Here is a 12319-nt window from a genome sequence, read left to right as displayed (position 1 = left end):
CACATGCCACATATTTCGTCCGTTTAAGTTTATTTTTTACGTGGTTGGTTCCTGTGAGTTCCTAAGTGTGAAAAAAATATCAAAAAAATAAAATAAAAATAAAAAAGTTGCACATCTCTCTCCTCTGCACTAGTTCGGAGAGAGGAGAGGAGAGGAAAAATTCTACATGTCACATATTATGTCCATTTGAGTTCAATTTTTCTATGGTTGGTTCTTGTGTGTCCCTAAGCGTGAAAAAAATATCAAACAAATAAAACAAAAATAAAAAATTTCGGGGGGGAGGGGCGCCAGCCACTCTGGCGCACTCCCCCTAGCCACCTCAGCATCGCCCCACCACGTCGTCGGTGGGACGGCGCCAAAGAGGCTGGCGTCGTCCTGTTGAATGACGGCGCCAGCCACTCTGGCGCCCCAAAAAGGATCATTTTTAGGATAAGTTTTTCTAGGGATCTACTTGCGAAATAAGTTTTTCAAAAGGACCAAAATGTGAAAAATCCAGCCCTAGTGCTGGCGGTGTAGGAGGGCTAGCTAGCGGCTAGTGCAGAGATGGAGGTGGCCAGGCAGAGCTGGGCTGGGCGAGAGGTAGATGGGGCGAGAGGCAGCACCAACGGTGGGCACTGGCGTGGAGAGAAAACGCAGCAGCGAGAGGGCCTCATCGAGCCAGATGGCAGCACGCACGAAAAACGGAACGGTTTGTTAGCATGTGATTAATTAAGTATTATGTATTTTCTAAAAATAAGATAATATGATTTTTAAGCAACTTTTAAAAAAAACACACCGTTTAAGTTTGAAAAGCGTGGACACGGAAAATAACGGAAATGAGTTGGAAAACCTGCAGGGGTAAGAACATAGCCTTGAGCAAGTTTATAGTATAACCCACTACTAGCTTCAATACATCTATAGTCAATCTAATAGCCAATTCATACAATAGTTGTTTACTATACTATTAATATATGGTCCTACCTGTCATACACACATTGTCTCTTGAAGTCCACGCTGCAGCTAGCTACAGATCTGTAGTCCGCTGCTATTCTTTCTCATCTTTTATCTCACGAAAATATATTTATAGCCGACTAATAGTCTGCTATTGTCAAGCAACTAAGTTTGGAAAACCATACCAATGAAGCTTCAACCTGTACTTATTAAAGGCCTTAAGTAGGATGCAAGCGGACCAACCCGTAAACCCAATTATAGGTTAAATAAGTGGTAACCCATAGGTTCTCGCGTCGTAGCCTGACTGGTCTCATCTATGAATACAAGTGAAATAATCCATAAATCCACTTATAGGTCAAATTTGTAGATAACCCGTGAGTCAATCCATAGATTACTCACTAATATTACCTACAAGTGGTTTCGCGGGTCAGCCCGCTTGCATCCTAGCCTCAACTATGACTCAGTCTCACAGGAGCCCCACTACGGTGCTCTCTATTGGTACTAGAAAATAATCTAAACCTTAAAATCCGTCTGAAAAATATATTTTCACATGCGGTCCCTTAATAGGTCCATCTATAAAAATAAACTCATTTGCGCATGTGGCCCCTTAAGAGGTATGCCTACGGAAATCGACTTTTGTACGTGAGCCTCTTAAGAAGTCATATACGGAAATGGATGTCGATTTTTACAGACGCCGTCAATTGCAGTCCGCATGCAACCTAGCGGGGGTCTCATACAGAAAAATCGTTTTTAAAAAACATGACTTTTATTGTACAAATCTATCAAAATGTCACTAGATAGTCCCATTCACTTATTCCTAAATCCTAATGGATGCATGTCGTGTAATTCTGGCGTGTGGCGACGTGGACTCCTATGGTTGTGTTCCTTCTCTAATAAGGGTTGGATTAAATTTCGTTCCTTCTCTAATAAGGGTTGGATTAAATTTTAGATATTCATAGCACATTTTTTAAACTGCTAAACGGTGTGTTTTATACGAAAACTTTCTATATGAAAGTTGCTCTAAAATATCATATTAATCCATTTTTTAAGTTTATAATAATTAAAACTCAATTAATTACACATCATTACCACCTCGTTTTACGTGAAATACTTAATATTTATATATTCATATTCAGGAGATTCAAATACCTCCATAAATTCGACCAATAACGATTTCTGCTGGCCGGAGACCCAGCCGTTGACATATATAAGATTTACCAACAGGCGCTCCGTTGATGTTTGCAAATTTGATACGGGGGCCTTGTCAAAAGATGGCCTTTTAAAGAAAGGGGAAACCCAAGAATGGCCGAGGTAACATCTCTTTTTTTAATAATGGAAATGGGTTATAACTCTGGCCTTTGCTCGTAGACACATAGCCAAAAAGTCCAGAAGTGAACAGAAAAGAGGTTAAAAAAGGTGAGATGGGACAAACCCCAACTTCTGCCGATAATACGATCTACTAAATCAATGTTTTTTAAAATCACGTAGATTCTATCACGAAATTCTATAGGTACTACACCATCCAACAATTGGAGTAAAAGTTCCTTAGCTACCAATTCCAAGCGTGTAGCACCATTGCAAATAGTATCATGTTGTTCGTGTGAAAGCATCATACACCAAGAGTAGAGCCAATTGGAATATATGAAGATAACCTGCATGATGTTAGGCATTTTTTTATGGTTAAAAACTATATCATTACAGCAACGCCAAATTGACTAACATAGAACACTAGCTCTAAATAAAATCATTTTTTTTGGGTCTAGGCACTCCCCTTAGCCAGTTACCAAAAATATCTTTTGCATTGTGGGGAGGGGGATATTGAAGGCAAAGAAGACACATCGCCAAGCAAAATGTGCAACATGACAGTCAAAGAAAAGATATTGGATGGTCTCTTGTGTATTACAAAAACAACATTACTTGTTTCCCCTCTATTTTCTCTTTATGAGGTTATCTTTCGACAAGATTACTTTTTTTGAAGGAACCACATAAATACTTTGATTTTTAGTGGTACCTTTACCTCCCATAAGATTCTCTTGTGGATTCTTACATTGGAATTGATGATGGTATTATACATGGATTTGACTGAAAAATGGTCATTTTTATGTAGCGACCAAATAAAGCAATCATTTTCATTTGACAGGGTTATGTTAGCTAGTCGAGAAATCAAATTATTCCACTCAACTAACTTTGGTACTACAATTGATCGTCGGAATAAAACATTCAACGGTATTGTGCTCATAACCTCTGCCAAAGTAGAATGTCTCTTTCGAACCACATTGTACAGAGAAGGATATTGATATTTTAAGGGTTGCATGTGGATGAGAGGTTTAACATCTCTTGAATGAATCTTTGCTGGATAGCCAGTGATGTTGCATATAGCACGCACACAACTGGAAACTAGTAGATCTGCTCAAGGCAAAAAGTTATGTCCTAAGTAAAATCAGTTACTCCCTCAGGTTATAAGATGTTCCGATTTTGTTCAAAATTAAACTGTTTTAAATTTAACTAAATTTATAGACAAATATAATAATATTTACATTATCAAGTTAGTTTTATTAAATTAATAATTAAATATTTTTATAATAAATTTATATTGGATAAAAAATATTACTATTTTTTTCTATAAACTTGTTCAAAGTTAGGGCTTGTTTGGGGAGCTTCTAGCTGCCGCAGCTTCTCGCAGAATTAGAAGCTCCCCTAAACGGTTCAGCTTTTGTTCTAAGATTCTAATAAGATATAGTTGTAGAATATAGAAAATGAACTAAAAGACAAAAGTTGGGAAACCTGTCTACTAACAAGCTGCTTCTCAGAACCAAAAGCTCCCCTAAACAGACCCTTAAAACATTTTGACTTTGAAACATATCGTAGCCTAAAACGGAGGGAGTAGTAACTATTGACTAGTTAACTGTGATCGATTGTGCAGAGTTGTCAAAGTTACTGGCGCTAGCAGTCTAGCTTAGCTTGCTCCCCGTTGGAGGCGGTGTCGACGAACCTCCTCCAGAACCAGTGCTGCGCCCACAGCCTCCGGACCTGCTCGATGGGTAGGCCCTTGGTCTCCGGCAGCAGGAGGTAGACGAAGGCGGTCATGGCCACCAGCCACGCCGCGAAGAAGAAGAAGATGCCGGCCCTCATGCGGCACAGCGTGGCCAGGAACAACTGCGCCACCGCCGTCGTCATCAGGAAGTTCACCGCCACCGTGATGCTCTGCCCGGCCGACCTCACCTCCAGCGGGAACACCTCGCTCGGCACCAGCCACCCGAGCGGGCCCCACGACCACGCGAACCCGGCCACGTAGACGGCGATGAGGAAGATGAGCACCAGCGCGCACGTCTTGCTCACCTGCCCGTGGTCGCCCAGCTGGGTGGCCATGATGCCTCCGATCATGAGCTGTGACACCAGCATCTGGGCGCCGCCGACGAGGAAGAGCGTCCTCCGGCCGTACCGGTCGACGAGGAACATGGAGACGAACGTCGACGACGTGCCGACCAAGCCCGTCACCACCACCGACAGCAGCGACGCGCTCTCCCCCATTCCGATCGTGCGCAGCAGCACCGGCGCGTAGAACGAAATCGCGTTGATGCCGGTCACCTATACATTTTCGTTCATGCACGCCAATTAGCTGGTACGTACTAGTAATTAATACTCCATATATCGTCTACAATTTTTAGGTTTCTCTATAATTTTAAAGATGCGGTCGTCCACCTTTGCTCTCTTCCCACCTATATAAGCTTTGTATATCATCAACAAAAAGTATGAGTAGTATTTTTTAAAATGGGAAAAACCAATTAATCTTCTACAACACTGTTTTAAGTAGATAATATATAGATTTTAAGTAGACAATATATAGGACAGATGGTAAATCGGTTGTACTACTATCACAAAAATATGCCGCATATATAATTTTTAATAACTAAAAAGTAAATAATACTTTTTATTTCATATTTATATATAAGGTTTGTCATAAATAATATCTCGCATCACAAACTCAGGAATATAATAGTGTCGTACAATAAATTTCTACACTTCACCAATATACTTCACAAAATTTATGTTTCTTCCTTACCTAAGGGCAAAATGATCCTTTCCATAGAAATTGAACGGTCAAACTAACAAAAAAAAGGGTAACCAAAATTCGGTGCTATACATGAGAAATAGCAAAACTCAAGATATAAAGGGATTAGGTGAAATTTCAGTATACACATGAAATTTCTCTATTAAAAAAGTAGTAAATGAGTTGTGGTTGGTGGAGTAAACGGTGCTTTAAAAATGCTTATATTCAAGCATCGGTGGGTGGTCGATGATAGGCTTTGTGCTTAGGTGGTTTTCATTCAAGCTTAATTAAGTATATAGTATTTGTGGCTAGCATATGGTTAAAATTTTGTAATAATGGATGGTTGAGGGAATGCCTTATGCCGAGACCAGAATAAAAAAAAAATTCACATATCTAAAGAAAACAGGGGATGAGGAGTGACCTGTTGGAAGAAGGGTATCATGATGGCCATGACGAGCTGGGGACGGTACTGCCGCTGGGTGACGATCATCTGCAGGCCGCGGCTGCTGTTCGCCTTGTCGCTATTGGCGGCCACAATGTCCTCCAGCTCGTCCTCCACGTCGCTGACACCTCGGATCCTGGTGAGAAGCACCCTAACTCTGCGCTTGTCTCTGCCTTGCTGCAGTAGGCTGTTGGGCGTCTCCGGGAGGAAGAGCGCGCCGAGGGTGAGCAACCCGCCGGGGACGGCGGCGACGGCGAGCGAGACGCGCCATCCCCAGCCTTGCCTGATCTTCTGCGTGAAGAAGTTGGTGAGGCGGGCAGTGACGGCGCCGATGCCGACGCAGAGCTGGAAGCCGTTGCTGAACGCTCCTCGGTGCAGCGGAGGAGCCATTTCCGACAGGTACAGCGGCACGGCCTGTGTGTACGTGCAATATAGTGCGCGTTACGAATGACAGGAGGGCAAAAACAATGGTACAACGTAAAGCATTTAGGAGAAGATGTCGGATTTTATATGGCACTGAGGAGAGAGAGAACATTTTGTTACTATATTTGTTAATCAACAGATCGGGACAGATTAATACCATCCACAGTATTGTATACGTTTATCTTTCAAATTAAATCATTAATTATTCGAATATATTTGAAATAGCCAAACCAATGACCGGCTATATGCGCTGTCTGGATTTTACTACCACTGCAACTTTATCTGTCGCTGTACGTTTTGATCATCCATTTGCTTTTCATCCATCCACCGAACCACAACCGCTAAGAGCAAGGCTAATAATATAGCCGATCTGTTGGCTATAAGATTCTTTATAGTCTTCTCTCAGCCTACCCATATAATAGTTAGCTCTTCACAATTAATATAGGGCCTACTTGTCTCTCTCGCAGAGTTTCTTGGTTCTTGTGTCTAAGCCGGCTGTAAGTTTACAGCCCGCTTCTCCTCTCTTCTCTCCTCCACCTCAGCATTTAGCCGGCTTATAACCTACTACTATACTTGCTCTAAAGTTGCAGTTGTTACTGCAACTTTATCGGATCTCAATCCTTGCTGCATGGCTAGGTGTGAAAAGGCTATGCCCCTGGTTTCTTGGGCTGGTTCTTGGGATGGGACTCGCACCGGACGCCAAGCCATCCACATGGGGAGGAGGACGCCCCCGCCACCCACGGAAGCCATGGTCCCACCGCGTCACGAAACGTGCAGCACCGTCGTGTCCGCAACGAGGTCCTACGGTACGTCACGCGATCACCTCCGTCGCACCACAATGCGACGACCAAACCATGAACCCGTAAGTCCGTAACCCGAGCGCTGCACGCGGTGTCATCGCCAACACGGGCAACGTCGTGCGCCACAACCGTGCCAACGAACTAGACGTTGTGCACCACGGAATCCACGACGAATTCCATGGGCCTAGGGCGGTACACCGACCGCGGATTCCTCAACGAACTCCACGGCCGCGGGCGGGACACCGTTGTTTGTGGACTCGTGGGCAACGTCGAGCAGGCAGCGAGGGTGGCCAGTTGCAAGAGTGCGGTCCCCGGAGGGGCCACAGGCGTGTGCGGGGAAAGAGGGAAGATAGGAGAAACATAGAGAGAAAGAGAGAGAAGTGAGGAAGAATTGAAGATGAGATGGGGTGAAAGTCGCTGACACGTTGATCCCATCTGTTGACTCAATAAGTCAACCACGATCAACCTGTCACGTTAGTATAAACCGCTTCTTAAATCACTAAATAAAGTTGTTTGCCTGGTTTTTGGAGATGGATAAGGTGTTAATACCCGGATATATTTATGGTTTAGGGTAGCCGATTCAATCCGAAGCAAGACTGAAGGGATGCGAAGTAAACTTGTTACTTTCGTAAACAGTGAGCTCAATTCCTAAGCCTGGATGGTTTGTTTCCAACAGCTCAATGGAAGCCCATTATTTGGAGTGCTCATCTGTTCGAGCCTAATTAATCTGCACAGCCTATTATCTACAGGGCCGAAAATCAAATGCAAGAAACGTTTTTGAAGCCCATTTGCCAGACAAAATGTTTAAGATATTATGTGCACCTGATTGCCGAAGCCCAGCCCGACGCCGAGCAGCACCCTGCCCAAGATCACCATGGAGACATTCACCGCGGTTCCTCCGATCGCTGAGCCGGCGAGGATCGCGCTCCCCGCGATGACCATCGACGGCCGGCGGCCGCACCTAGCGGTGACTGACGAAGCCAGGAAGGTGGTGAGGAGGCCGGCGATGTAGAGCGATGACGTGAAGGCGGTGAGCAGCTCGCTGTCGAACTTGCAGTAGTTGCTGACGCTAGTCCCCTTCATCCGCCGGTATACCTCCGGGAAGAACATGCTCAGGAATCCGTCCATCGAGGTCACACCACCTGCATATACCAGCCATGTCATCGTCCTCGTTCATCGTGCTCGAATCACGGTGTTTGCCGCGCTTGTTCGATTGACCGATTTGTAATTGTAAGCACGCACCAGAGACGCCGATGTCATAGCCGAAGATGACGCCTCCCATGCCCGCGGTGATGCAGGAGAGCACGACGAAGGTGGTGACCCTTCCACCATAGCGGCGTGGAAGATCCTGGCTATCGGGAACTGTGCCGACCGCCATGGCCGAGAGAGCTTGCGAGAGCAGCGTGCGAGGTCGTTAGTACTAGCTAGCTTACCTAGGCACCATATGGTCATTACATGCTTATCTTGTTGACGAACATATGTGGATGGTGGAGGATGAACTGGGGCGAGACGAACGAGAAAATTCCAAAACTAACCTCTCATACGTTGTGTTTCTTTCCAGACTGTTTTTTTTTTTCAAAGCAAACCAACGGTACAAGATCTAGTTGGCCCTGTTTATAAGTAAAACTAGGCCCGAAAACCATACAAATACACCGCTTACTATAGGGAAGCTGGCGTAAACATACACAGAATACAAGACAAAAACATGTGGCGAAACAACTATGAAACACAACGACAACCGAGGGAAGAGCGGGATCTTCAAGGCAAGGTCTCCAAGAAGGGAAGCAACGACAAAACCAATGTCAACACTTGCTCGAAATTGGACTGGGTTTTCACCCAAAGAGAGAGAGACAATAAAGCAATACCTCCAAGGAGGAATCGGCACCCACAGGCGTCGATGTCGCCGGTCATGGAAAACCAGGCAGGGCTTTCGCCCGAGACTCTCTCAAAAACTGCAAGACCTCCAAAATGCCAGAGTGTAAGTGTTGGGTGTTATCGTTGTCCACCTCATCGGCTAAACCCAATGCAGCAACTCCAACTCCAGCAAAACACGAAAACTCTAGTATTGTAGAGAGAATGCAAGCCGCTCCAATCTAGGCATTTTCCGGACTGTTTGCAGAACAAATTAAATCAAACCGGCGTTTTGACCGAATTGAGGATGGCATTTGTTTGGTTTTCCTCAAGAATCGTCCCTAGTTTTCCATGGGCCGACAAACTGGACATATTCTACTTAAAAACCACTTAACCTGTGATGAAAGCTACTTCCTCCGTTTGAAAATATAAGGATTTATAGGAATTAAATTTCATACATAATTAGGAAGAAAGCCCGTGCTCATGAGCGGGAAATTTATATGTTGTTTAAGAAAAACTAAAGAAGTCATATCTCACCATATTCACTAAAAAACAATAGATTTCCTAATAATCGTAAAAGAAATAAGTATTTATATTGTCCCGATTATATGTAAACTCGCCTATCAGCATCCTTCGTAAAATATATGAGTTAATATATTTTTTGTTTTGAAAATTTTTCTTTTGTTATACATCTGATTCACCTATGCTAGGCATGTTCAAGAGTAATATATGATGGAATAAACAATATTGTCAAAATTATTTGTGCTAATTGTTAACACTGTTTAGATGAGAATGATGTCGACGATCTATATCGCGACTATGGTATTTGGAAGTATCAGGAATCGTTGATGCCAAGGTATACGCGAGATTGAGGTAAAAGAGACAGGAGACAGGGATTTTTATACAGGTTTGGACCCCTTAACTGACAGGTAATAGCCCTACTCCTGTTGGCCGAAGCCAGTGCTGCTCTTTTATATCGGTATCACTTGAGTACAATATTTGGTATGACCTAATCTAGTTGGCGTTGGCTTGGCGACACGGATCTCCAACATGTAGTCGACGGTTAGGGTAGTCTTCTTCTTCAAATATAAACTCAGCGAGATTGGAGGTAGCACTAGATATATTCCTTATGTTGGTCTTTGTTGCTTTAGGTTGGGTATGTCTAGGCTTATGTTGTTATCTATTGGCTTGTTGGCGTGTCCGATCCCCTCTACTTCTATGGGGTATTGTATTTATACCCACATGTCTGCTTATCTAAGTAGAACTAGGGAGATAAATATAGATACAATCCAAGTAGTCCTTGTAGTTTCCAATTGAACTCTGCTTCTCCTTCCTTATCAGGAACACCTTCCGTATATGAGGTATAATTATGTATAAGATTTGGTATAAGGTGGGCCCCACCGAACCCAACCAAGATCATTGGGTATGCCTTATCCATAACATTGACAACATTGACAGTAGCCCCAACTTCAATGTAAATGAACTAATTGATGCTCTCGACCGAAGACCTTGAAACAATAGTAGTTGAACTCACATAACCGTTCTCGGACGACCGAGAAGGTGTGAAGTATGCGACTAAGTTCCTTGTCCAGTCTTGATCAAGAATTTGGATTGAAATCAAAAGCTTCCATCACAACGGGTATACAATCGCTTTATCCAGTAACACTTGTGGCACCCAACCAATCAGATCAGGAGCGACGGCTCGTCTTGAGAGGCTGCTGCTGCTCTCATCATTGTAGCGTTTGTGAGCTCGGTTGGTGCCTCGTAAAGACTGGAGCTAGCTGTTGCTTGCTTCTCTTTCTTCGTATTAGTGAATCGTGTCCCGTGGTCTCCTTCGCTATGCATGTCTTTGTCACGGCAGATCTATCGTATCCTTCTAGGGGTTCTATTGTTCTTGTTAGCTTGAGATTTATGAGTTTTTGGGTTCGGTTACCTGTGTATATGTCTGAAGTCCGAATTGTCAGTCAATTCTTTTCGTAAGAGAAATATGTTCTTTTAGTTGTATTTGGAACAGTTTTAGAACCAGTGTGTGCTACTCATCAATGATCAGTTCATCACCAACTGACTGTCTCGAATCTGTTCCATCAACTGATAGGTGAGAAGATATTCATCCATTAGCTACATGACAACTAGTTTTCTTCAATAAACTTGAACATAATCTCTGCCACAAAGAGACTCGACAGCAGTGGCACTGCAGCAGCCTCTCCGGATGCGCCGTTGCTCCGGATCGCCGTCTTCGCCAGTGTGCTGTCGATTGAGCTCGTCATCTCCACCGATGCGTCGTAGTCGCCACCTCCCAATACGAGCGCCGCTTAATGCTAGATCTAGAATGGAATGAGTGATTATTTTTTTTCTTTTTGGCAAAATGGAATGCGTGAGTGAAGAATAGAGTTGTGGAGATGTCTTTAATTTGTAAAATGTATGTGGAGGAGGTGGGCGGCTAATTGGAAAGTACCACGCTCGGAGTATTGGACGCAGGATGTTGATCCAATGGCTCACGTGTGTGCATGAGTGCATCTAACTAGTTGTGTACTTGTGTGCATCGGATCACTGCTTGTTAACACAACTAGAAAAGTAGCCCGCGCATTTGCGCGGGCATGTATTTTAGATTGTATTTGAAAAACTTATATAGACGGAGTATGAACCGGATGACACCTGTCATGTTTAAAAATCACTATTTCTTCATAAATTTTCTTCATCATCGTTGCTTAGATAATTTTTTAAAACTATTTGTTAGCTTTTAAATACATAATATTTAATACATCGCTATAAATAATTTGTAATTATCTATGATCGATTTTGGGAGGTGATTTTTTCTTAAAGATAATTATAGGGTGTTGCAATATCATAGAAGATGTATCCATAATACAGACATACTTACAGTAAACATCGGTTTTTATCTGTAAATTTATTATTACATGAATAATCTAACAACATAAACTTATACTACCACATAAACATGGATAGATACCGCTTGGGAACCCGGCTAGGTGCTGAGTTTCTCAACCGGCACCTAGGAAGCAGCACAGATGAGGGAAATCGGAGGTGCCGGTTCTAAAACTGGGATCTTTGAGGTCCTAGGAATAAAAAAAAAGGCATCGAGCAGCTCCCCTGCACCCTGCCCAGAACACATCGAAGAACATCAAGAACATCCAAGAACACATGAACATGAACATCAATAATATTCTTCCCAGCCACCGGAAACCAAGCTACTCATCCCCATCAAGAACACAATCACAAAATACACATCAAGAACATATAGATAACACATAGAGTCACCGCTCGACACCACCGCCGATGCCGCCACCTCCTCGTGGGGAGGGCACTACCGTTGCCCGCTGCCTCTCCTCCCGTCGGATCAGGCGGAGGAGAGGACGCCACCGCCGCCGCCTCCTCCTCCCTGTGGAGAGGGCACCACCGATGCCTGCCACCTCCCGTTGGGCACCACTGCCTCCCCTTCCCCGGATCTGGTGGAAGGGAGGGAGCTGCCGCTTCCCGCCGCCTCCCCTCGGGCGCCGCCGTCTGCCACATCATCCCCGTGGAGAGGGCGCCACCGTCTCCCCTCCAACCGGATCTGGTGGAGGGGAGGACGCTACCGCCGCCGCCAAGCCAAGAGAGAGGAGCGCGCGAAAGATAGAGATAGAGAGAAAAGGAGAGGAGCACGAGAGAGAAAGAGCGAGAGACTCTCGGTCTTATCCGCACGAGAGAGAGAGGTACCGATCCCTCTCAGCCTTATCCGCTTGAGACCACCGGTCGGCTCGACTCGGTTTTTTAGTGTCGTTTTTTAAAAGCCGATATATTGAAGGTGTCGGTTTTTAATTA

At 44.2% G+C, this 12319-nt stretch overlaps 1 protein-coding gene across 1 annotated transcript; it reads right to left on the bottom strand.

Moving 5' to 3' along the window:
- Positions 1-3654: 3654 nt before the first annotated feature.
- LOC4346567 (hexose carrier protein HEX6) lies at positions 3655-8184 on the bottom strand. Its single transcript, XM_015795749.3, has 4 exons — positions 7889-8184; positions 7469-7788; positions 5403-5837; positions 3655-4518 (listed from the first exon to the last, which is right to left on the bottom strand). Exons 1-4 carry the CDS (start codon positions 8022-8024, stop codon positions 3874-3876), a joined length of 1536 nt encoding a protein of 511 aa, XP_015651235.1. The 5' UTR covers positions 8025-8184; the 3' UTR covers positions 3655-3873.
- Between the last annotated feature and the right edge of the window lie 4135 nt (positions 8185-12319).

Source organism: Oryza sativa, chromosome 9 (genome assembly GCF_034140825.1).
Source record: "Oryza sativa Japonica Group chromosome 9, ASM3414082v1".
Classification (NCBI taxonomy): domain Eukaryota; kingdom Viridiplantae; phylum Streptophyta; class Magnoliopsida; order Poales; family Poaceae; genus Oryza; species Oryza sativa.
Note: the sequence above shows the minus strand (reverse complement) of the source record. Positions and strands in the feature narration are given on the sequence as shown.